At 40.8% G+C, this 26216-nt stretch overlaps 1 protein-coding gene across 1 annotated transcript; it reads left to right on the forward strand.

Annotated features, from left to right (window-relative positions):
- On the forward strand, window positions 1-5169 carry LOC143305343 (uncharacterized). Its single transcript, XM_076688422.1, has 3 exons — window positions 1-128; window positions 4469-5006; window positions 5146-5169. The coding sequence occupies exons 1-3, from the start codon at window positions 112-114 to the stop codon at window positions 5167-5169; spliced, it is 579 nt and encodes a 192-aa protein (XP_076544537.1). The 5' UTR covers window positions 1-111.
- The last annotated feature ends 21047 nt before the right edge of the window (window positions 5170-26216 follow it).

Below are 26216 nucleotides of genomic sequence, written 5' to 3' on the forward strand. Positions count from 1 at the left end.
AGGAACAATTTATTGGCGATCCTGCCAGGATCTCCACATCCTAACTCGATAAGAGGAAGCGCTGAGGCACCTCACCGCGACGAGACCCAACAACAGAAAAGGAAACCACCAATGCTGGAGTATTGCATGTAAGTACGTCTTTGTAAATCAACATGAAGAAGTTTGTCAAGCTTAACGACATCACCGACGAGACTGGCGGTAGTGCCGATCAAAACTCAATTGAGTTAGGGAAACTCGAATCCCTTATACAAAAACAAAAAGAACTCATAGCGGAGCAGCGTAAAATCAAGGAAGAATTTCGCGCGTTACGCCCTCGTGCCACGACGAAGACATCGCACTCACCGAGGATGAGAGCGATAATAGCGTCACAGATAGTTCGATAGGAAGGAGAAGCGCCGAAAAGGACGAGCGGAACACCGATAGGGCCCTGCGACACGTTAGCGAGTTTAATGGACACAATATAACTGTAGAAAGATGGATTCAGGGTATAAAAGCAGGGTTGAGCGTCGCAAGGAATAAGGAAATGTTTCTCCACCACCTCATTATTCACAAAATGAAGGGCGACGCTGAAAAGTTCTTAGGAAATCGCGAGTTCAGAGATGTAGACGAACTGTGCGACGCAGTTATGGAAGAATTCGGTGAAAGACGTTCAAAGGAACTGCTTATAAATGAACGGAACCACTTGCGGCAAGGTAACCGGAAGGTGAAAGACTACGTCAAACATTTTAATAAAATCCATCAAGATATTACCAGGGTCATCAATAACAACAAGGAGTTCACGCCAGAAGAGAAAAGAACATTAGTCAGAGCAGAAGAAGAGGCTGGACTAGCTATTTTTATACGCAATTTGTCACAACCATGGAGAACATCGGTCCGCCAAGCCAGGCCGGGGACGTTAAAGCTCGCACAAAGCATAGCCTACGAGGAAGAGAGAAAAGAAGAACTGTGTCAGGAGTTGTCCAGGTATGTGCATCTGGGAGATAAGAGTCGACCTCGCGGTATAGAGAAACGTAGCGGTGACGCATCGCGACCTAGATACGGCGGTCAACGACAGAGCGATAAGAAATCCTCCGGGACAGCTGTCCCTACCTGCTTCAAGTGCAACAAGCAGGGTCACTACTCAAGTAATTGTAGAAATTTTCAAAGGGACCGCGATCAAAAACCCCCAGACATCAAATATATAGAATCGGACCAACACGAAGTCAGCTACGAGTCAACATCCGAGTCGGAACCGACGCAGACGGAAGACCAATTACCGGACGATTTCTAATCGACACCGGTGCATCGCTCAATTTGATTAAAGGTGGTTTAGTTCAACGCGCTCATATGCCATGGAAAGTGAAACCTAACGAGTTTGCGGGAGTAACCGATGGTAAAGTGAACACAAAATACGTAGCTCTCTTGGAATTAGGAGGAAAGCAACACGAACTGGCAATCGTCAAGAACGAATTCCCGCTGGAAGTTGACGGACTGCTAGGTATGCCGTTCCTTGAAAAGGAGGAGGCAAAGATCAACGTCAAACGTAAAACTATTGAACTAACTCACACCATTCACCGCGTATTCAACCTAACGGTAAGTCAAGAGCGATTAACCAAATTGAAAGAAAACGTCCGTTTAGATCATATAATAGATAACACAGAACGAGAAGTGATCTGGGAGATTTTGAGGCAATTCGAGGATGTGTTCTCACTCCCAGGGGACTCACTGCCGGTAACGAAACTTGTTGAGCATTCGATACCTACATTAGACGAAGTTCCGATCAATTCTAAACAGTACAGGTACCCACCTCACCACCAAAACGAAATTGACCGACAAGTCGCAGACATGAAGGAGAAAGGGATCTTGCGAGAATCCACATCTCCGTACAACTCGCCGATCTTGGTAGTCCCAAAAAGGGCCGACGCCAGTGGCAAGAAGAAGTGGAGGATAGTAATAGACTTCCGAGGCTTAAACGCAAAGACAGTTCAAGACGCTTACCCGATGCCAAACATTGTCGAGATACTCGACCAGTTGGGGAACGCAAAATACTTTTCGTCCTTCGATCTGGCCTCTGGATTTCACCAGATCGCGATGAAGACCGAGGATCGACCGAAAACAGCATTCTCAACATATGATGGGCATTACGAGTTCAATCGGATGCCCTTCAGCTTGAAGAATGCCCCGGCCACATTCCAAAGGATGATGAACCAGGCTTTGCGAGGTCTGAAAGGCAAGATTTGCCTGGTCTTTGTGGATGATATAGTGATTTGGGGAAAAAGTGCCGAAGAACATCGAGAACGACTGAAAACCTTATTAAATCGACTTCGCGAAGTTGGTTTGAAATTGCAGCCGGACAAATGCGAGTTCCTCAGTGAGAGGCTAAAATTCTTGGGGCATATAATCACCCCAGACGGGGTGAAACCCAATCCAGAAACTCTGAAATCTGTCGAAGAATTCCCAGTGCCAAATTCGACTAAACAGGTAAGAGAGTTCCTCGGTTTAGCTAATTATTATAAACGCTTTATCGACAGGTTCTCTCAGATTGCGAAACCGCTGAATTCACTGCTGAAAAAAGATGCGAAATTTGAGTGGACCGAGGTCTATCAAAAGGCATACGAGAAATTAAAGGGGTTGTTGGTGAGTGATAAGGTGCTAATGTACCCAGACTTTAAAAAGGAATTTATTCTAGCAGTCGATGCATCCGGAGACGGTATTGGAGCTGTACTGGCGCAAAAGGATGAAAACGGGAAAGAAAGACCAGTAAGTTTTGCCAGTCGCACCTTCAATAAAGCCGAAGTAAAATACTCCACCAAAGATAAGGAAACGTTAGCCATAGTCTGGAGTGTGAGACACTTTAGACCCTATCTTTATGGAAGGAAGTTTACTATTTTGACAGACCACCAGCCAATTCCCTACATGGACAAAAGCAAACAGCCAGGGGCTATGCAAGAACGCTGGCGGGTATTTCTGATGGAGTATGATTATGAAATTAAATACAAGAAAGGGTGTCTGAATACGAATGCTGACGCGCTCAGCCGTAACCCCATAGATCATCACAACGACGTCGTCCTCGTAGTAAAGTCTGCGAGAAGACCACTCCGAAAACACATTGTGTTCTCAGAATAAGTAGATGACGACAGCGTAATGGTCGAATTCTACCTGGGTCAACCAAACGTGCAGTTTAACGAACAACATTCCTTCGTAGTAACTTGGCCAGAGTTTACTATGGAAAACCTACAAGCTAGTTTCGAGGCAATTAGAGACACGATAATTGCACAGGAAATAGAACGCATCACTGTCGATTATGCCGGACTTTTGTGCCTGTTACCAGGTAAGGCAAGACAAATACAAGATCTAATTATTAATTTTTTTCAAGACCCGTCACTCCGCGTGACTTTGCTAACGAAGGATCTGAGGACGCCGGAGACGGAAGCGGAAAAGCTTGAAATAATCAGACAAGCGCACGACACTATGCTTGGAGGACACGCTGGCATCCGTAAAACCATAGCGGCTATACAGAGAAGTTACACATGGATAGGCTTACACCGAGATGTAAGTAAGTACATATCTGAATGCTTAATCTGCCAGGAGAACAAAATCGTTCGAAACCCAACCAAGATGCCCTTATGAATCACTGATACGCCAATGGCCTTCAACGATAAGATCGCGATTGACATCGTTGGACCGTTGGAGCCGGACTCCAAAGGTATGAAATACATATTAACCATGCAAGACCAGTTAGCAAAATACCTCGAAGCCAAGCCCTTAGCGGACCAGAAAACCGAAACGGTAGCGGAAGCTTTACTGAACACTTGGATTCTACGGTATGGCACTCCTAAAGCAGTACTGACGGATCTAGGAACCAATTTTACCAGTAATCTCATGGAAAATCTAGCCGATATGCTTGGATTCGACCTCCAACACACTACAGCTTTTAGACCAGAGTCTAATGGCTCGCTTGAACGCGCTCACGCAGTTATTAAAGACTTCTTGAAGACCCAACTCTCTCGAGAAGAACGCTGCAACGAACATTGGAGCAGGTACCTGCAAGGAGCCGTATTCACATACAATTCAACTACCCATTCATCAACGGGAGTTACACCTTACTCACTTGCGTTTGGCAAAGACCCACCCCTCATGAATCAATTGGAAGAAGAACCGGAAGCCACCTATTTGGATTTGGTAGAACAAATGCGAGTACAACTACGACGAATGCATAAGCAAGCTGCTGAAGCAATTATTGCAAGCAAGGAACGAACCAAGAAACGGTTTGACAAAACGATTAAACCGTTATCACTTGAACCAGGAGACTGGGTATGGTTAAAGAACCAAAACAGAAACCGCCTTGCCGCACTAACGAAACCTTATCTTGGGCCATATCAGGTCAAACAACTCCATGGAGACTTGAACGCTTTACTTAATATAAATGGCAAAGATACATTAGTCCATCTTAACAGACTTAAATATGCTAATCTTTCGTCTATTTTAGATTAAGTTTTCTCCTATGGAAAGGAGGGTTCGCCGAAGGGATGGCCGAGATCGAGAAACTCACGAACCTTCCAAACATCTACTTCGACCCGATGGGAACCACGAGACTCTACCATCACGAATGGAAAACACTGGTCTTCGTGGATCTCCGAGACATCAAAGCGGTCGAAACGACAATCCGTGAAGCATTGAATCACCCAATCCACACAGAAGGTAAAGGATTCTCGCCATCACTCTACGGACACATGTCGAATCGCTTCCAACGTAGTTTTAATCATAAAAATACTTTACTAACTAGTCTAGGATATAAAAAGGTAGAACGTAAGCGCGTGAAACGCGGTTGGTTAAATCCAATCGGCGACCTAGCTAATATTTTATTCGGCACCCTTAGTCAAAAGAACGCCCAGTATTATAACTCCGAGATAGATAAGCTGTACACAGACAATAAGCGTTTGAGCGTCCTTATTCAAAACGAAACCACAATTGTTCAAAGTATTTTGAAAAACAAAGATATATTTGAAGATAAAATTACAACATACGTGAACAAAATCAACAATTATACCAACGCGAACATAGAGCGAATATATGAACGCACGAATACACTCGAACTATTACTAGAATTAAGCGAAATAATCACCGAACATAACGAATTAATTGAAAACCTGCGATCAATTGTAGTTAATGGAGAACAAGGAAAAATAGACCCTTTGTTACTAGAACCTGATCAACTAAGCGAAATTTTACGAACCATCGAGCAAAAATATGGCTCTAGCCGTATGATATTTCCTAACACAAATGAATTTGCTTATAAATTTTTACGAATCGCTAAAGTTAACGTTTTTGTGTTAAACTCATACGAGCTCTGCTTTGAGTTAAAAATCCCCATCGTAGAAGAAGAAATTTACGCCTTGTACTCCATGATACCACTCCCACATATAACTGAAGATTATATTTATCTACTACACACCCAAGAACAATATATTTTAGTCGAAAGAGATTCTCGTAGCTACTCTATAATCAGCGATCGAGACACAGATCATTGCATAGAAATTTCCGACCTTCGAATCTGTGCCCGACACTCACCTTCGCTCTCCACAGAATTAACAAATCCATGCATAAAACGTGCCTTACATAACTTACCAGCAGACCATAAAGATTGTCCAGCCAAAATGATTACACATACAAACCCTATTTGGATACAACTATACTCGAATCAAGAATGGATCTCCGCATCTTACTATCTAATTTCTTTCCACGTTTCATGCAAGGATTCTAACCGCGTCATCTCACACCATCTTAACGGAGTAAACAAAATTAAAATCAAAGCAGGTTGTATCGGACATACTGCATCCGTAACGTTATACTCTAGCGAAACTATAAATAATCACAACGAATTGCAATTACAATTAGGCCTCGCCAATATTACAATACCGAAATTAGACGACACCGTTAAAGCTTATGCACGCGTACCAGAACTGCGAAAAGAATTAATAACTAACAACGACTTGAAATTGGCATCTAAATCACTCGACCAAATCATCTCTGAGGCACATTCGATTTCCACACACACACGTAGCATCTCCAGAAACGAAAGCACCTGGATGATCTTACAAACACTAATAGGAGCCTTAGGCATAATGATAGGATTGTACATATTTTCAAAATTTAAATTATGGCGTTTAATATTTTGTCTATTTAAACCCTGCACACGCAATAACTGTCTTAATACCAATTCAAACGGGACCAACCACTACGGGTCAGCGCCCCAATCTGTAGTATACACAGCGAACGCACCAGAAACTTGCAACCTCCAACCCACTCCTCTACCACCCGAAGAAAATAAATTATCACAACCTTCGCGGCGAAAGAAACATCGCGTTTCCTTCACCGTGCCCCCTATTTGATTTCACAAGTAAAATCAAAAATAAGGAAGGGGGTGTTAGGCGAGAACCTCTGCTTGCTTGACTAGCAGAGATAACGCCCTGCATTCCCTATTCCCACGGTACGGCAGCCCAGAAACTGATGACACATAGAAACATAAGAATCCGACGACTGGGCTGCTTCTTCGCGAACGAAACTGCGCAACATATTCATACATATAATAAAAAACCACACCCGGGCGGGCATTCTGCGCCAGGCGACTTCATAGCAAGGGTCACGATCGCTTAGTAGTTAGTTCTCGTGCGAGATTCGAACCATTATCCGAAACTCAGTTAATAATTCAATAAACCTAACGTGTGTGGAAGTGATACCGTGTAGTTTTAATTGCCTCCCTGAGTTGCGACGTAACAGTACATTTGATTACATTATAATTGGTACTATATCTACAATCGATGTAATGTAATATACTGATTCATTCCCACAGACCAATGAAGCTACATCTAATACCAATGTCATTATTACCATATCTACATTAGATATAATGTAATGTACTGATTACTACCGACAGATCAATGTACCTTTAATAACAATATAATTAGCACTATATCTACATTCGATATAATGTAATATACTGATTGATTCCCACAGATCAATGTACACTTAATAAAAATATCATTATTATTATATCTACATTAGATATAATGTCATATAGTATTACATTCCAACAGATCAATGTACCTACCTTTGGTACCAATGTCATTATTACCACATCTACATTAGATATAATGTAATATACTGGTTCCCTCCCACAGATCAATGAACAATCAATAACAATATTACTAGTACTATATCTACATTCGTTATAGTGCAATATACTGATTCCTTCCCCCAGATCAATGTACCTTTAATAACAATATCATTAGCCCTTTATCTGCATTCCATATAATGTAATATATTGATTCATTCCCACAGATCAATGTACATATAATAACAATATGATTATCACTATATCTACATTAGATATGTAATATACATTTAGAAACGATGCCATTATTACTATATCTGCGTTGGACATAATCTAATATACTGATTCCTTCCCCCAGATCAATGTACATTTAATAACAATATCATTAGTACCATATCTACATTCGATATAATGTAAGAGACTGATTCATGTCCACAGATCAACATACATTTAATAACAATATCATTATCACTATATCTACATTAGATACAATTTCATATACAGATTCATTACCACAGATCAATGTACGTTTAATAACAATATCATTATTAATGACATTGTTATTAAATGTACATTGATTTTTGGGAACGAATAAGTATATTAGATTATATCGAATGTAGATATAGTAATAATGATATTGTTATTAAATGTACATTGACCTGTGGGAATGAATCAGTATATTACATTATATCTGATGTAGATATGGTAATAATGATATTGTTATTAAGTGTACATTACAGATCTAATGTAGATATGGTAATAATGATATTGTTATTAAATGTACATTGATCTGTGGGAAAGAATCTGTATATGACATTATATCTAATGTAGATATAGTAATAATGATATTGGTATTAAGTGTACATTCATCTGTGGGAGGATATCAGTATATTACATTGTATCTAATGTAGATATGGTAATAATGACATTGGTATTAAATGTAGCTACATTGATCTGTCGTAATGAATCCGTATATTACATGATATCGAGTGTAGATAGAGTAACAATGATATTGTTATCAAATGTACATTGATCTGTGGGAATGAATCAGCATATTACATTATATCTAATATAGATATAGTAATAATGATATTGTTATTAATTGTACATTGATCTGTGGGAGGATATCAGTATATTACATTATATCTAATGTAGATATAGTAACAATGATATTGTTATCAAATGTACATTGATCTGTGGGAATGAATCAGCATATTACATTATATCTAATGTAGATATAGTAATAATGATATTGTTATTAATTGTACATTGACCTGTGGGAGGATATCAGTATATTACATTATATCTAATGTAGATATGGTAATAATGATATTGGTATTAAATGTTGCTACATTGATCTGTGGTAATGAATCCGTATATTACATTATATCGAATGTAGATACAGTAACAATGATATTGTTATCAAATGTACATTGATCTGTGGGAATGAATCAGTATATTACATTATATCTAATGTGGATATGGTAATAATGACATTGGTATTAAATGTACATTATATACCTAATGTAGATATAGTACTAATGATATTGTTATTAAATGTACATTGATCTGTGGGAATCAATCAGTATATTATATTATATCGAATGTAGATATCGTACTAATGATATTATTATTAAACGTACATTGATCTGTTGGAATGTATCACTATATGACATATTATTTAATGTCGATATAGTAATAATGATATTGTTATTAAATGTACATTGATCTGTGGGAAGCAATCAGTATATTACATTATATCGAATGTAGATATAGTACTAATGATATGGTTACTAAATGTACATTGATCTGTGGGAATGAATCAGTACATTACATTATATCGAATGTTGATATAGTACCAATGATATTGTTATTAAATGTACATACATCTGGGGGAAGGGATCAGTATATTACATTATATCGAGTGTAGATATGGTAATAATGACATTGGTACTTATTGTAGGTACATTGATCTGTGGTAATGAATCTGTATATGACATTATATCTAATGTAGATATAGTAATAATGATATTGCTATTAAATGTACATTGATCTGTGGGAATGAATCAGTATATTACTTTATATCGAATGTGGATATAGTACTAATGATACGGTTATGAAATGTACATTAATCTGTGGGAATGAATCAGTATATTACATTATATCGAATGTAGTTATAGTACTTATGATATGGTTATTAAATGTACATTGATCTGTGGGAATCCATCAGTATATTACATTATATCGAATGTAGATATAGTCCTAATGATATGGTTATTAAATGTACATTGACCTGTGGGAATGAACCAGTATATTACATTATACAGAATGTAGATATAGTACCAATGATATTGTAATCAAATGTACATTGATCTGTGGGAAGGAAGCAGTATATTACATTATATCTAGTGTAGATATGATAATAATGACATTGGTACTAAATGTAGGTACATTGGTCTGTTGTACTATATGACGTTATATCTAATGTAGATATAGTACTAATGATATGGTTACTAAATGTACATTGATCTGTGGGAATGAACCAGTATATTACATTATATCGAATGTATATATAGTACTAATGATATGGTTATTAAATGTACATTGATCTGTGGGAATGAATCAGTATACAACACTATATCTAATGTAGATATGGTAATAATGATATTGTTATTAAATCTACATTGATCTGTGGGAATCAATCTGTATATGACATTATATCAAATGTAGATATAGTGCTAATGATATTGTTATTAAAGGTACATTGACCTGTGGGAATGAATCAGTATATTAGATTATATCGAATGTAGATATTGCAATAATGATATTGTTATTAAACGAACAATGATCTGTGGGAATGAATCAGTATATAACATTATATCGAATGTGGATATAGTGCTAATGATATTGTTATTAAAGGTACATTGATCTGTGGGAGGGCATCAGTATATTACATTATATCTAATGTAGATATGGTAATAATGATATTGTTATTAAGTGTACATTACATATCTAATGTAGATATAGTAATAATGTTATTGTTATTAAGTGTACATTGATCTGTGGGAGGATATAAGTATATTACATTATATCTAATGTAGATATGGTAATAATGACATTGGTATTAAATTTAGTTACATTGATCTGTCGTAATGAATCCGTATATTACATTATATCGAGTGTAGATAGAGAAACAATGATATTGTTATCAAATGTACATTGATCTGTGGGAATGAATCAGTATATTACATTATATCTAATGTAGATATGGTAATAATGATATTGTTATTAAATGTACATTGATCTGAGGGAACGAATCAGTATATTACATTATATCAAATGTAGATATAGTACTAACGATATTGGTATTAAATGTACATTGATCTGTGGGAATGAATCAGTATATTACATTATATCGAATGTAGATATAGTACTAATGATACGGTTATGAAATGTACATTGACCTGTGGGAATGAACCAGTATATTACATTATATAGAATGTAGATATAGTGCAAATGATATTGTTGTTACAGGTACATTGATCTGTAGGTAGTAATCAGTATATTACATCATATCTAATGTAGATATGTTAATAATGATGACATTGGTATTAAATGTAGGTACTTTGATCTGTTGGAATGTATCTGTGTATGACATTATATCTAAGGTAGATATAGTAATAATGATATGGTTATTAAATGTACATTGATCTGTAGGAATGAATCAATATATTACATTATATCGAAAGTAGGTATAGTACTAATGATATTGTTATTAAATGTACATTGATCTGTGGGAATGAATCAGTATATTACATTATATGGAATGTATATATAGTACTAATAATATGGTTATTAAATGTACATTGATCTGTGGGAATGAATCAGTATATAACACTATATCTAATGTAGATATGGTAATAATGATATTGTTATTAAATCTACGTTGATCTGTGCGAATCAATCTGTATATGACATTATATCAAATGTAGATATAGTGCTAATGATATTGTTATTAAAGTTACATTGACCTGTGGGAATGAATCAGTATATTAGATTATATCGAATGTAGATATTATAATAATGATATTGTTATTAAATGAACAATGATCTGTGGGAATGAATCAGTATATAACATTATATCGAATGTAGATATTGTGCTAATGATATTATTATTAAATGTACATTGATCTTGAGGAATGAATCAGTATATTACATTATATCGAATGTAGATATAGTACCAATGATACTGTTATTAAATGTACATTCATCTGTGGGAAGGAATCAGTATATTACATTATATCTAGTGTAGATATGGTAATAATGACATTGGTACTTATTGTAGGTACATTGATCTGTGGTAATGAATCTGTATATGACATTATATCTAATGTAGATATAGTAATAATGATATTGTTATTAAGTGTACATTACATATCTAGTGTAGATATGGTAATAATGATATTGTTATTGTTCAAAATTGTAACGTCTCCTTATTCGACACCGTTTAGCGCAAAACAAAATCAACTCGAGTCAATCTCGTGATGTTTACGCCTTGAAATCACGCGATCGGTTCTTATTGTCTCCCGAATTTATGGTGCTTTCCTAACGCTTCGGCACCCCCCGTCACCCTTCGTCTACTACATCGGCGTAACCGGCGCGTACGGTTTCGTTCGAAACCGCCAATCGCGAATTCCCATATAACCGCTCCGCTTGGTATATATACTCCTCGAAACCTTGAATTAATCAATTGCGAAATACACAGCGACCATAATCGAACAGTCTTCAACAAAATTTGAACGTTTGCGAGAAATCGTTAGCACGCGTCGAGCGTCTTCTTTTGCGTTTCTCCGTTAGTTTTGTCCATCAAGATTGTCCGTGTTCGTGTTGCTTGTAGTCCGCGTTTGTCCGTCTGTTCAATAAAGTTAACTATGTTCGTCGAATCGCATAAATTATAATCCAGTCTTCAGTCGTCCGGAACACAATCCTCTCCCCGTACGTGTCCGCTCAGCGCTGGGCGTTGCCAGCACCTTCCGGTTCCGCGAAAAAGGGGACATTCCTTTAGTGCGGAACATAAAACTTTGGTCCTTCGAGCCGGATCGGCACGTTGGCGGGAGTGAAACCGCGAGTTGGTGACTGACCAGTGGACGTCATCATGTCCGAAGCTCTGACAAAACAGGGCATGCTGCAGCGGTCCATCATCCGGGCCCTGGACAACTTTAAAAAGATCGGGAGGGCGAATTTGACGGCGGCAAAAATTCGATCGAGGCTGGCGGCACTCGAGAGAACCTGGGAGGACTTCAACGAAGGACATGCAGCCCTGCTGACCACCACATCTCCGTCCGTCAAGGCCAACCTGACCTACTTCACCGAGGATGCCTTCGAGAACGTGGAGGACGCCTTTTTGACAGCCAAGGACTTCATGGTCGACTGTTTGGAGGAATTGGAGCCACCTGTAAGTCCACATCTTAGCTCCCCATCAAATGCGGGACATGCGAGTCCGGCCACCTCTGCCGTTTCGCTATCCCACCTCCCACCGATTAAGTTGCCTCCTTTCGATGGCGATTACGACGAATGGGAACCATTTCGAGACCGTTTCACTGCTCTGATTCTCGCGAACGCCGAACTCAATGATTTTGTGCGCATGCATTTTTTAATCTCTTCGCTCACAGGCCGCGCCCTCGACGCGATCCGCGACCTTCCGGTCACCGCCGATAGCTTGAAACTCGCTTGGGCGACGCTTTCGACGCGGTTTGAAAACAAGCGGCGCTTAATCAGTTCGCACCTTTCCACGCTAATTACGTTATCCGCGGTCAAGCGAGAGTCCGCGACCGAACTGCAGACGTTAATTGATCGATCCACTGTTGCGGTTGCTTCTCTAAAAAATTTGGGCCGCTCGCCGGCCGAATTGTGGAATGACATGCTTATTCATCTAGTCGCTCACAAATTAGACTCTGCTACCTTAAAAGCGTGGACTCTCGCCAATCATAATCAGGACGATCCCCCTACATACGACGACCTACGCAAATTTTTATCGAGTCGCATTCGCGCTCTCGAAGAGCTCGCGTCCGACTCGTCAACCACGAAAACGACTACGCCTCCCCCGGCTCCGGCTCGCCATGTCCATGTCGCAGCTCCGACCTCTAAAGGCCCATCTGCGTGCCCCTTGTGTCAGTCGCGTCATTATCTACATGCGTGCGCCGTGTATTTAGCGAAAAGCCCTAGTCAGCGTCGAGACATTGTTCGAAATTTCAAACGGTGCTTCAATTGTCTGTCCCAAGGCCACGCTGTGCCCGCTTGCCGCAGTCAATTCGTTTGTCGGTTTTGCCAAAGTAAACACCACACGTCTTTGCACGACGATTCGAACGCTTGTTCCTCTCCCGCCCGCGCCGCGTCCTCCAGCCTCCCAGCTGACCTAGTAAATACCCCGGAAAAAGAGGTGACGTCGCTCTTCGCTGCCACGAGCCCCGTCGCCGCGCGCGTATTGCTAGCTACTGCATGGATCAAAGTTGGTGCCCCGTCAGGCCGCTTCGCGACGGTGAGAGCGTTACTTGACCAAGGATCCGAAGTTTCTTTCATGACCGAACGGTTAGCTCAAGATTTGCGCGTTAAACGTATCGCGATGCCTATGACCATCTCAGCAGTAGGGGACGTGCAAATCGGTACTGTGCGGCACGCTGCGTCCATTACCGTCTCTTCGCGCCACCAGTCCAACGTTTCTCTTTCGACGACAGCGTTGATCCTGCCATCTCTTACGGATTACCCTCCGCAACAAATGTCGGATGTTGCCTCACTCACTCATCTCGAAGACCTCTCGTGGGCGGACCCACGCCCCACTAGTTCTCACCAAATCGACGTCATACTCGGTGCGGAGCTCTTCAGTAACCTGATTCTCGACGGAGTTCGAAAGGGCCGGATCGGACACCCGATGGCACAAAATTCTATTTTCGGATGGATCATCTCGGGACCCCTCGGATCCCCGCCTCTCGAGAGGGGCTCCTTCTCCGATGAGTCTCCTTCGCGTCTTGCCATTCCTAGAGTGTCCGCCCTTCACTGCATGCAATCCGCATCGCTGGCCGACGAACTCCGGCGATTTTGGGAAATAGAAGAGCTCCCTCGGCAGGCGATACTCACGGCACACGAACAACAATGTGAGGAGCATTTCCTGACGACTCACTCGCGTGCTCCCGATGGCCGTTACATTGTGCGCCTCCCATTCAAACAACCTCCCCCGCTCGAGTTAGGTCAATCGCGCTTCGTAGCGGAAAAAATGCTTCTGTCGCTAGATCGCAAATTTAAATCACAACCGCAGCTTGAGTACGAGTATCGGGATTTTCTAAACGAATATGAAGACCTCGGCCACATGCAGCGTGCGCGGGATTCCGTCGAGTCGTCCACTCAACGGGTTTACATTCCTCACCATCCCGTTATCCGCGAAGGGAGCGCCACCACTCATTTACGCGTCGTTTTCAACGCATCTAGTCTGACCTCGAATGGGTTATCCTTGAACGACCACTTGCTCGCCGGTCCGAAACTTCAGACTGACCTTCCGGCGGTCATTCTACAATGGCGACATTTTAAATACGTGTATTCGGCTGATATCGCTAAAATGTACCGCCAAATTCGAATCGATGACCGCGATATCGACTATCAACGAATTCTTTGGTCGCGTAATCCCTCCGAGCCTCCGCGTGACTATCAATTGCTGACCGTGACATACGGTATGACCTGTGCTCCATTCCTGGCTCTTCGCGTCTTGCAACGTCTTGCTGAAGACGACGGAGCTCAGTTTCCTCTCGCCGTTCCGATTTTGCGCGAGAGAATTTATGTCGATGACGTGCTTTTCGGAGGCGATGATCCGACTTCTACGCTTCAGGCCCGGGAAGATCTCGTCGCACTCCTACACCGCGGAAAGTTCGACCTTCGCAAATGGGCGAGCAATACAACCTCCTTGCTCGATGACATTGATCCGTCGAATCACGGTTTGGCGTGCACGAAGCACCTTGCGGCGGACGACAGCGTAAAGGTTCTCGGAATCGGGTGGAACCCATCGCTTGACGCCTTTCAAATTTATGTTTCACTCCCTCCCGATATTCCTCGCACAAAGCGCGCCATTCTTTCAATCATCGCTAAGTTGTACGATCCATTGGGCTGGGTCACTCCGGTCACAGTTGCGGCCAAGGCATTTATGCAGCAGCTGTGGCGTCTTCCGCTCAACTGGGACGACCCTCTTCCGGACTCCTCCCTTTCGGCGTGGGATCGAGTCTTTTCGGATCTAGGATACCTTCGAGACCTTTATATTCCGCGCTGGACCGGGTTAGGGGTGGACTCTGTCCGTATCGAGCTACACGGTTTTGCCGACGCTTCTACGCTAGCGTACGCCGCTGTCGTGTACTTGAAGGTCATCTCCTCGTCGGGCGCATCCACCGTCACACTGCTCGCCGGAAAATCCAAGGTCGCACCCATAAAACCTTTGACTATCCCGCGTTTAGAACTCTCCGCCGCGGTGTTACTCACGCGTCTAATGGAATTTGTTCGTAAGCCCCTCATATCCCGCTCATGCTCTCTTTTCTGTTGGACCGATTCAACGATAGTTCTCGCGTGGATCCGCGACCAACCGTCGCGGTGGAAAACTTTTATCGCCAACCGCGTTCACGAAATTCAACACCGGCTGCCCGAAGCCGAGTGGCGGCACGTCCCCACGCTGGATAATCCTGCCGATTGCGCCTCGCGAGGGTTACGCGGTCGGGAAATTCGCGATCATAAACTTTGGTGGAAGGGCCCCCCATGGTTGCCTTTATCGCCAACCGAGTGGCCTCGCGCGACCCCAGACCTTCCGACCGACGCTCCTCTCGAGGAAAGGGTAGTATCGTTGCACACGGCCCCCCAAGCCGTCCCGTGGGAATTGTCGACCCGGTTTTCTTCATGGGCTCGACTTATTCGAGTAACCGCCTACCTCCTGCGGTTCTGCCGCAACTGCCGCAATCACAAATTGCGCACCTCGTCCTCCGCTGTCCAGCGCATTGCGCTGTCCGTCGCCGAATGTTTAGCTGGCCGCCGGTTCTGGATCCAGCAAATGCAAGCGCAGTTATTTCCGATCGAAATCCGTGCACTGTCCGAAGGCAGACCCCTCTCCTCCAAAAACGCAATCCAAGCTCTCCTTCCGTTCCTGGATGAGGAGGGCGTTCTCCGCGTAGGAGGCCGGCTCAAAAACGCTCCGGTTCCCTTTCGCGTCAAGCATCCCATTCTGTTAGCCCCCCACCCGCTTGTAGAGCTGATCATTCGGCAAACGCATCTTCGCGGGCTGCATGCTGGCCTTCAACTCACATTGAATTTGCTTCGCCAAGAGTTCTGGGTGCTTCGTGCTCGCTCGCTCGTCAAAAGGGTAATACACACTTGTGTAACTTGTGTCCGCGAACGCGCCGCCTCCGCCGAGCAACTTATGGGCAATCTTCCGCGAGTACGCGTCACACCGTCTCTTCGTTGCTTTGTGCATTGCGGCGTTGATTACGCGGGTCCAGTCCGTGTCCGCGCCTCCGCGGGGCGAGGCATTGCATCACGCAAGGCATACATTGCTCTTTTTATTTGCTTAGCGACAAGAGCCATTCATTTGGAGCTCGTAGGGAATTACACGACCTCCGCGTTTATGAGCGCTTTCGCGCGGTTCTGTGCACGCCGCGGACTTCCCCAATCGGTGTACTCCGACAATGGCACGACCTTCGTCGGTGCCGAGCGGGACCTCCACCGCGCTTTTCGCGGCGCATTACGCGACCCCGATTTTCAAAATAAAACCGCGTGCGACCATGTAGTGTGGCACTTCATTCCCCCCTCGGCACCGCATTTCGGAGGCCTTTGGGAGGCCGGTGTTCGCAGCGTGAAACACCATCTCCGGCGCGTCCTCGGAAATCAAACGCTCACATTCGAAGAGTTCACGACCCTATTGTGTCGAATCGAAGCATGTTTAAACTCCCGACCTCTTGCTCCCCTCACTGACGCGCTTGATGATTATACTCCACTAACGCCTGGTCATTTTTTGGTCGGTTCCGCTCTCACCGTCGCGCCGGAACCTTCCGTTCTCCACCTTTCTGAGAATCGTTTGTCTCGCTGGCAATTGGTTCAACACCTGACTGAGCGCCTCTGGAAACTGTGGCAAACCGACTTTGTTAATACTATGCAGCAGCGAAATCGCTGGAAAACGCTCCGACCAACGATCAAAATCGGGCAACTTGTGTTATTGCGAAATTCAAACTTACCACCTTGCAAATGGGATCTCGGCCGCGTCACGCAACTGCATGCCGGGCCGGACGGTCTACCTCGCGTCGTCACCGTCCGAACCGCGACATCCGAGTTCAAGCGACCCATCGTTCAACTCTGCGTCTTACCCGTAACCAGCGAAACGCCAACGTCATAATTGCCGACCACCCCAATTCCCTGTTTTTCGAAAAAAAAAAAAAAAAAAAAAAAAAAAAAAAAAAAACTCTTTTTTTTCTTCTCTCTTCGCAACTATGAGAGTATCGTGTGCGTACTTCCCAGGCCTACGTTTAGGTTAAGGTTCTATTATTAAGTTTAGTCATAAGCTAATTGTCTCTGTAATTCTTCCATAAACGATTTGTTAAATGTTGTAATCCGCCCTCGCTCGCGTCTTATCCATGGCGGGCGGCTCGCGCTGCGAAATAATAAAAATCGTACTCTTCCTTTCAATCTTCGTATTTAGTTTAAGTATGTGTAGTTTGTAATTGAAGCTCACGCTTCAAGGCGGGCGGTATGTTCAAAATTGTAACGTCTCCTTATTCGACACCGTTTAGCGCAAAACAAAATCAACTCGAGTCAATCTCGTGATGTTTACGCCTTGAAATCACGCGATCGGTTCTTATTGTCTCCCGAATTTATGGTGCTTTCCTAACGCTTCGGCACCCCCCGTCACCCTTCGTCTACTACATCGGCGTAACCGGCGCGTACGGTTTCGTTCGAAACCGCCAATCGCGAATTCCCATATAACCGCTCCGCTTGGTATATATACTCCTCGAAACCTTGAATTAATCAATTGCGAAATACACAGCGACCATAATCGAACAGTCTTCAACAAAATTTGAACGTTTGCGAGAAATCGTTAGCACGCGTCGAGCGTCTTCTTTTGCGTTTCTCCGTTAGTTTTGTCCATCAAGATTGTCCGTGTTCGTGTTGCTTGTAGTCCGCGTTTGTCCGTCTGTTCAATAAAGTTAACTATGTTCGTCGAATCGCATAAATTATAATCCAGTCTTCAGTCGTCCGGAACACAATCCTCTCCCCGTACGTGTCCGCTCAGCGCTGGGCGTTGCCAGCACCTTCCGGTTCCGCGAAAAAGGGGACATTCCTTTAGTGCGGAACAGTTATTAAAAGTACATTGATCTGTGGGAATGAATCAGTATATTACATTATATCTAATGTAGATATGGTAATAATGACATTGGTATTAAATGTACATTACATATCTAATGTAGATATAGTACTAATGATATTGTTATTAAGTGTACATTGATCTGTGGGAATGAATCAGTATATTACATTATATCTAATGTAGATATGGTAATAATGATATTGTTATTAAGTGTACATTACATATCTAATGTAGATATGGTAATGATGATATTGTTATTACATGTACATTGATCTGTGGGAATGAATCAGTATATGACATTATATCTAATGTAGATATAGTAATAATGATATTATTATTAAATGTACATTGATCTGGGGGAATGAATCAGTATATTACATTATATCGAATGTAGATATAGTACTAATGAGATGGTTACTAAATGTACATTGATCTGTGGGAATGAATCAGTATATTACATTATATCGAATGTAGATATAGTACCAATGATATTGTTATTAAATGTACATTCATCTGTGGGAAGGAATAAGTATATTACATTATATCTAGTGTAGATATGGTAATAATGACATTGGTACTTATTGTAGGTACATTGATCTGTGGTAATGAATCTGTATATGACATTATATCTAATGTAGATATAGTAATAATGATATTGTTATTAAATGTACATTGATCTGTGGGAATGAACCAGTATATTACATTATATCGAATGTAGATTTAATGCGGTTGATATTGTTATTAAAGGTGCATTGGTCTGTGGGAATCCATCAGAATATTACATTATATCGCATGTAGATATAGCCCTAATGATATGGTTATTAAATGTACATTGATCTGTGGGAATGAATCAGTATATTACATTATATCGAATGTAGAAATAGTGCTAATGATATTGTTATTAAAAGTGCATTGATCTGTGCGAATCCATCTGTATATTACCTTATATCGAATGTAGATATAAGACTAATGATATGGTTATTAAATGTACATTGATCTGTGGGAATGAATCACTATATTACATTATACCGAATGTATATATAGTAACAATGATATTGTTATTAAATGTACATTGATCTGTGCGAAGGGATCAGTATATTACATTATGCCTAATGTAGATATGGTAATAATGGTATGAGAAGGAAGGGCTCAGCCTGGCACACCAAAAGACAGAGGCCATCCTCCTAACAGGCAGAAAGGTAACCGGGGGGATGAAAATAAAGTGCGGGCAAGCAGAAGTTAAGACGGCCAAAGAGGCAAGATATCTAGGAGTTACCCTAGAAATGAACAGCACATTCAAAAGACACATGATTTCGGTATGTAACAAGGCACTAAAGTATGCCAATGCACTGGCACTACTGATGCCAAACACGCACGGTGCAGGTAAGACGGCCAGGAAGCTGTATTACAAGGTTATTGAATCAGTAATCTTATATGCAGCACCGATCTGGGCAATAGGATTGAGCAACAAAGGTAATGTAGGCGTTCTAACCAGCACACAACGGATAGCACTAATACGGGTAGCACATGCGTATAGGACGGTCTCGGCGGACGCATTATGCGTATTGACAGGGCAGGTTCCTTTAGATCTCATTGTGAAAGAAAGAGAATACCTCTTCAATAAGAGAACAAGCCTGGAAATTGAAGACGAAGAAGAGGGTGCTACAGGCAGACGGAGAATAGATGCCCGGGCCTACACCGTGAGTGTATGGCAGGAAAGGTGGGAGAGTTCGGACAAGGGTAGGTGGACGTTTGAGCTGATACCAAAAACCTCTGACTGGCTAACCTGGGGCCCCAACACCTTAAATTTTCATTTAACCCAGGTACTGACAGGGCACGGATGTTTTGGGGCATTTTTAAACAAGATAAGAAAACAAGATTCGGATAGTTGCTGGTTCTGCCCAGGAAGGGTGGACGACCCGGCACACTTTTTATTCGAGTGTGACAGGTGGGCGTCGGAAAGGAATAATCTGGACACCACATTGCAGGTCGACTTCTGTAAAGAGAATCTGATGGATTTGCTAAGGAAGGAGGAGACCAGGAACGAAGTGCTGGCGTTCATAAAAGGGACACTAAAGGAAAAAGTTGAGCTTTAAAGGGCCAGGAAAAGAGCAGCGACAGCAACAACAGCAAGCGATATATCAAGAGGATGAAGAAGAATGAAGAAGAACAAAAATCTAATCCAATAGAAAAGAGCAATAAATAAATGGAAAAGGAAAGAAGTGATGGATGTGCACTTGATCTATTGGAAAACGAGAGGTTATCGAGGTTGAGAGGTCCAGTATAAGATGTTTATTTGTTCTCATGGACACACGAAATTACAGAGACCAAGTAGGTAACCCTGAATAAGTTTGATACAAACTGTTAGTGACTGCCACCTCGTGAATCGAGGCCCTGGTTTTAATATTAGTTAACAAATATATTTTATTCGTTTATTTATTTATATATTTATTCGTTTTATCAATTTACGAACTTGACGCAAGCGACAGCATAAGATGTTTAAAACTGATTTTAACGACAAACTGACGGTACAACCTCCAATTTTAAAAACGTGACCCAGTGTAGTGAGATTCCCACGGGCTGGGTATCACCTGTAAGTGGAGAGGCGCCAACCAGGTAACAGCCGCTATTACGTCGCCCCGCCCCCGAAGTAATGCTCAACAGCGGTTCCGGGGGCGTGGTCCGCGACCGGCATCATGACGTGAAATCGAGGTGGGTTTTTTAGTGGGTAAGTTACGGGATAACAGCCCCACACTACCGAGGGAACATCTAACTCGGTGTGCGTAAGGCATTTTTCCCCCTCGTAATAAAAAAAAAAAAAAAATAAAATAAAATAAAAAAAAAAAAAAAAGATATGGTAATAATGATATTGTTTTTAAATGTACATTACATATCTAATGTGGATATAGTACGAATGATGTTGTTATTAAATGTACATTGATCTGTGGGTAGCAATCAGTATATTACATTATATCTCATGTAGATATCGTAATAATGATAGTGGTATTAAATGTACATTACATATCTGCAGATTTAGCTCAAGGAACGGGGCCTCACAGATATATTTCGAGATATTTCTTCTTCTTGTTGTTCTTCTTCTGCACAGCTAAGCTGGAAGTGGCATTTGCAGCTCGGAATAGTGCACAGTTATCTCAATGAACGGGGCCATGGTGTTACTGTATTTTTGTTATGTTGGTGCGGCTCCGGAACTTTTAAATATCTCGATATATCTAGAAAACTACGCATCTGATCAACAAATAGCATAGAACATAAATAGTAGGAAACTTAATTTCCTACAAAAAAGGTCTCTCAACATTTTGCCATAGCCCGCATCGTTTCCAAGATATTTGCAGATGTAACTCAAGGGAAGGGGCCTGACGGACATATTTCGAGATATTTCTTCTTCTTGTTGTCCTTCTTCTGCACAGCTAAGCTGGAAGTGGCATTTGCAGCTCGGAATAGTGCAGAGTTATCTCAGTGAAAGAGGCCACGGTGTTTATGTATCTTTATTATGTTGGTGCGGCTTCGGAACCTTTAAATATCTCGATATATCTCGAGAACTACGCATCTGATCAAAAAATATCACAGAACATAAAAAGTAGGCAACTTAATTCTCTACAAAAAAGGTCTCTTAATATTTTGCCATAGCTCGCATTGTTTCCGATTTATTTGCAGATTTAGCTCAAGGATAGGGGCCTCACGGACATATTTCGAGATATTTCTTCTTCTTGTTGTTCTTCTTCTGCACAGCTAAGCTAGAACTCCCATTTGCAGCTCGCAGTAGTGCAGAGTTATCTCAAAGAAAGGGGCCACGGTGTTTCTGTATCTGTATTATGTTGGTGCGGCTTCCGAACTATTAAATATCTTGATATATCTCGAAAACTACGAATCTGATCAAAAAATATCATACAACATGAATAGTAGGAAACTTAATTTCCCACAAAAAAGGTCTCTTAACATTTTGCCATAGCTCGCATTGTTTCCAATATATTTGCAGATTTAGCTCAAGGGGAGGGGCCTGACGCACATATTTCGAGATATTTCTTCCTCTTGTTGTTCTTCTTCTGCACAGCTAAGCTGGAAGTTGCATTTGCAGCTCGGAATAGTGCAGAGTTATCTCAAAGAAAGGGGCCACGGTGTTTCTGTATCTTTATTATGTTGGTGCGGCTTCGGAACTTTTAAATATCTCGATATATCTCGAAAACTACGCATCTCATCAGAAAATATCATAGCCCATAAATAGTAGCAAAATTAATTTCCTACAAAAAAGGTCTCTTAACATTTTGCCATAGCTCGCATCGTTTCCGAGATATTTGCAGATTTAGGTCAAGTAAAGGGGCCTCACGGACATATTCCGAGATATTTCTTCTTCTTGTTGTTCTTCTTCTGCACAGCTAAGCTGGAACTCGCATTTGCAGCTCGCAGTAGTGCAGAGTTATCTCAAAGAAAGGGGCCACGGTGTTTCTGTATCTTTATTATGTTGGTGCGGCTTCGGAACTTTTAAATGTCTCGATATATCTCGAAAACTACGCATCTGATCAAAAAATATCATAGAACATAAAATGTAGGAAACTTAATTCTATACAAAAAAGGTGTCTTAACATTTTGCCATAGCGCGCATCGTTTCCGAGATATTTGCAGATTTATCTCAAGGGAAGGGGCCTGACGGACATATTTCGAGATATTTCTTCTGCTTGTTGATCTTCTTCTGCACAGCTAAACTGGAAGTCGCATTTGCAGCTCGCAACAGTGCAGAGTTATCTCAAAGAAAGAGGCCACGGTGTTTATGTATCTTTATTATGTTGGTGCTGCTTCGGAACCTTTAAATATCTCCATACATCTCGAAAACTGCGCATCTGATCAAAAATTATCATAGAGCATAAATAGTAGGGAAATTAATTCTCTACAAAAAAGGTCTCTTAACATTTTGCCATAGCTCGCATCGTTTCCAAGATATTTGCAGATTTAACTCAACGGAAGGGGGCCGACGGACATATTCTGAGACATTTCTTGTTCTTGTTGTGCTTCTTCTGCACAGCTAAGCTGGAAGTGGCATTTGCAGCTCGCAATCGTGCAGAGTTATTTGAAAGAAAGGGGCCACGGTGTTTTTGTATCTTTATTATGTTGGTGCGGCTTCGGAACTTTTAAATATCTCGATATATCTCGAAAACTGCGCATCTTAACAAAAAATATCATAGAACATACATAGTAGTGAACTTAATGTCCTACAAAAAAGGTCTCTAAACATTTTGCCATAGCTCGCATCGTTTCCGAGATATTTGCGGATTTAACTCAAGGGAAGGGGCCTGACGGACATATTTCGAGATATTTCTTCTTCTTGTCGTTCTTCTTCTGCACAGCTAAGCTTGAGGTTGCATTTGCATCTGTGGGAAGGAATCAGTATATTACATTATATCTAATGTAGATATGGTAATAATGATATTGTTATTAAATGTACATTACGTGCCGAATGTAGATATAGTACCAATGATATTGTTATTAAATGAACATTGCTCTGTGGGAATGAATCAGTATATTACATTTTATCGACCGTAGATATAGTACTAATGATATTGTTATTAATTGTACATTGATCTGTGGGAAGGAATCAGTATATAACATTATATCGAATGCAGATACAGTACTAATGATATTGTTATTAAATGTACATTGATCTGTGGGAATGAATCAGTATATTACATTATATCGAATGTAGATATAGTACTAATGATATTGTTATTAAATGTACATTGATCAGTGGGAATGAATCAGTATATTACATTATATATGGAGTGTAGACACAGTACCAATTATATTGTTATTAAATGTACATTAATCTGTGGCAAGGAATCAGTATATTACATTATATCGAATGTAGATATAGTACTAATGATATTGTTATTAAATGTACCTTACATATCTAATGTAGATATAGTACTAATGATATTGTTATTAAATGTACATTAATCTGTGGCAAGGAATAAGTATATTACATTATATCGAATGTAGATATAGTACTAATGAGATTGTTATTAAATGTACATTGATCTGTGGGAATGAATCAGTATATTACATTATATCTAATGTAGATATGGTAATAATGATATGGTTTTTAAGTGTACATTACATATCTAATGTATATATAGTACTAATGTTATTGTTATTAAATTTACATTTATCTGTGGGAATGAATCAGTATATTACATTTTATCGAGTGTAGGTATAGTACTAATGATATTGTTATTAAATGCACAATGATCTCTGGGAATGAATCTGCATATGACATTATATCTAATGTAGATATAGTACTAATGATATTGTTATCAAATGTACATTGATCTGTAGGAAGGAATCAGTATATTACATTATCTCTCATGTAGATATCGTAATAATGACATTGGTATTAAATGTAGGTACATTGATCTGTTGGAATGTATCTGTATATGACATTATATCTAATGTAGGTATAGTAATAATGATATTGTTGGTAAATGTACATTGAGCTGTGGGAATAAATCAGTATATTACATTATATCTCATGTAGATATCGTAATAATGACATTGGTATTAAATGTAGGTACATTGTTCTGCTGGAATGTATCTGTATATGACATTATATCTAATGTAAATATAGTAATAATGATATTGTTATTAAATGTACATCGATATGTGGGAAATCGATATGTCGAAATCTGTCCGTCTGGCCCCTTCCTTTGAGATAAATCTGCGTATATCTCGGAAACGATGCGATCTATGGCAAAATGTTAAGAGACCTTTTTTGTAGAGAATTAAGTTTCCTACTATTTATGTTCTATGATATTTTTTGCTCAGACGCATAGTTTTCGAGATATATCGAGATATTTGAAAGTTCCGACGCCGCACAAACAGAATAAAGATACATAAACACCGTGGCCCCTTTCTGTGAGATAACTCTGCACTATTGCACGCTGCAAATGCCAGTTCCAGCTTAGCTGTGCAGAAGAAGCACAACAAGAACAAGAAATATCTCGAAATATGTCCGTCAGGCCCCTTCCCTTGAGCTAAATCTACAAATATCTCGGAAACGATGCGAGCTATGGCAAAATGTTACGAGACCTTTTTTGTAGAGAGTTAAGTTCCCTACTTTTTATGTTCTATGATGTTTTTTGATCAGATGCGTAGTTTTCGAGATATATCGAGATATTTGAAAGTTCCGACGCCGCACAAACAGAATAAAGATACATAAACACCGTGGCCCCTTTCTTTGGGATAACTCTGCACTATTCCGAGCTGCAAATGCCACTTCCAGCTTAGCTGTGCAGAAGAAGAACAACAAGAAGAAGAAGTATCTCGAAATATGTCCGTCAGGCCCCTTCCCTTGAGGTAATCTGCAAATATCTCGGAAACGATGCGAGCTATGGCAAAATGTTAGGAGACCTTTTCTGTAGAGAATTAAGTTTCCTACTTTTTATGTTCTATGATATTTTTTGATCAGATGCGTAGTTCTCGAGATATATCAAGATATTTAAAAGTTCCGAAGCCGCACCAACATAATAGAGATACGGAAACACCGTGGCCCCTTTCTGTGAGATAACTCTGCACTATTGCGAGCTGCAAATGCCAGTTCCAGCTTAGCTGTGCAGAAGAAGCAGAACAAGAACAAGAAATATCTCGGAATATGTCCGTCAGGCCCCTTCCCTTGAGCTAAATCTGCGTATATCTCGGAAACGATGCGAGCTACGGCAAAATGTTAAGAGACCTTTTTTG

This window comes from Osmia lignaria, chromosome 1 (assembly GCF_051020975.1).
Source record: "Osmia lignaria lignaria isolate PbOS001 chromosome 1, iyOsmLign1, whole genome shotgun sequence".
NCBI classification, from domain to species: domain Eukaryota; kingdom Metazoa; phylum Arthropoda; class Insecta; order Hymenoptera; family Megachilidae; genus Osmia; species Osmia lignaria.

What these genes read in the sequence shown, in the direction of transcription:
- LOC143305343 (XM_076688422.1), top strand. An exon ending in AAGATAAAATTACAACATAC is followed by an intron (nt 5,007 to 5,145) that starts GTGAACAAAATC and finishes GATCAATTGTAG; the next exon opens with TTAATGGAGAACAAGGAAAA.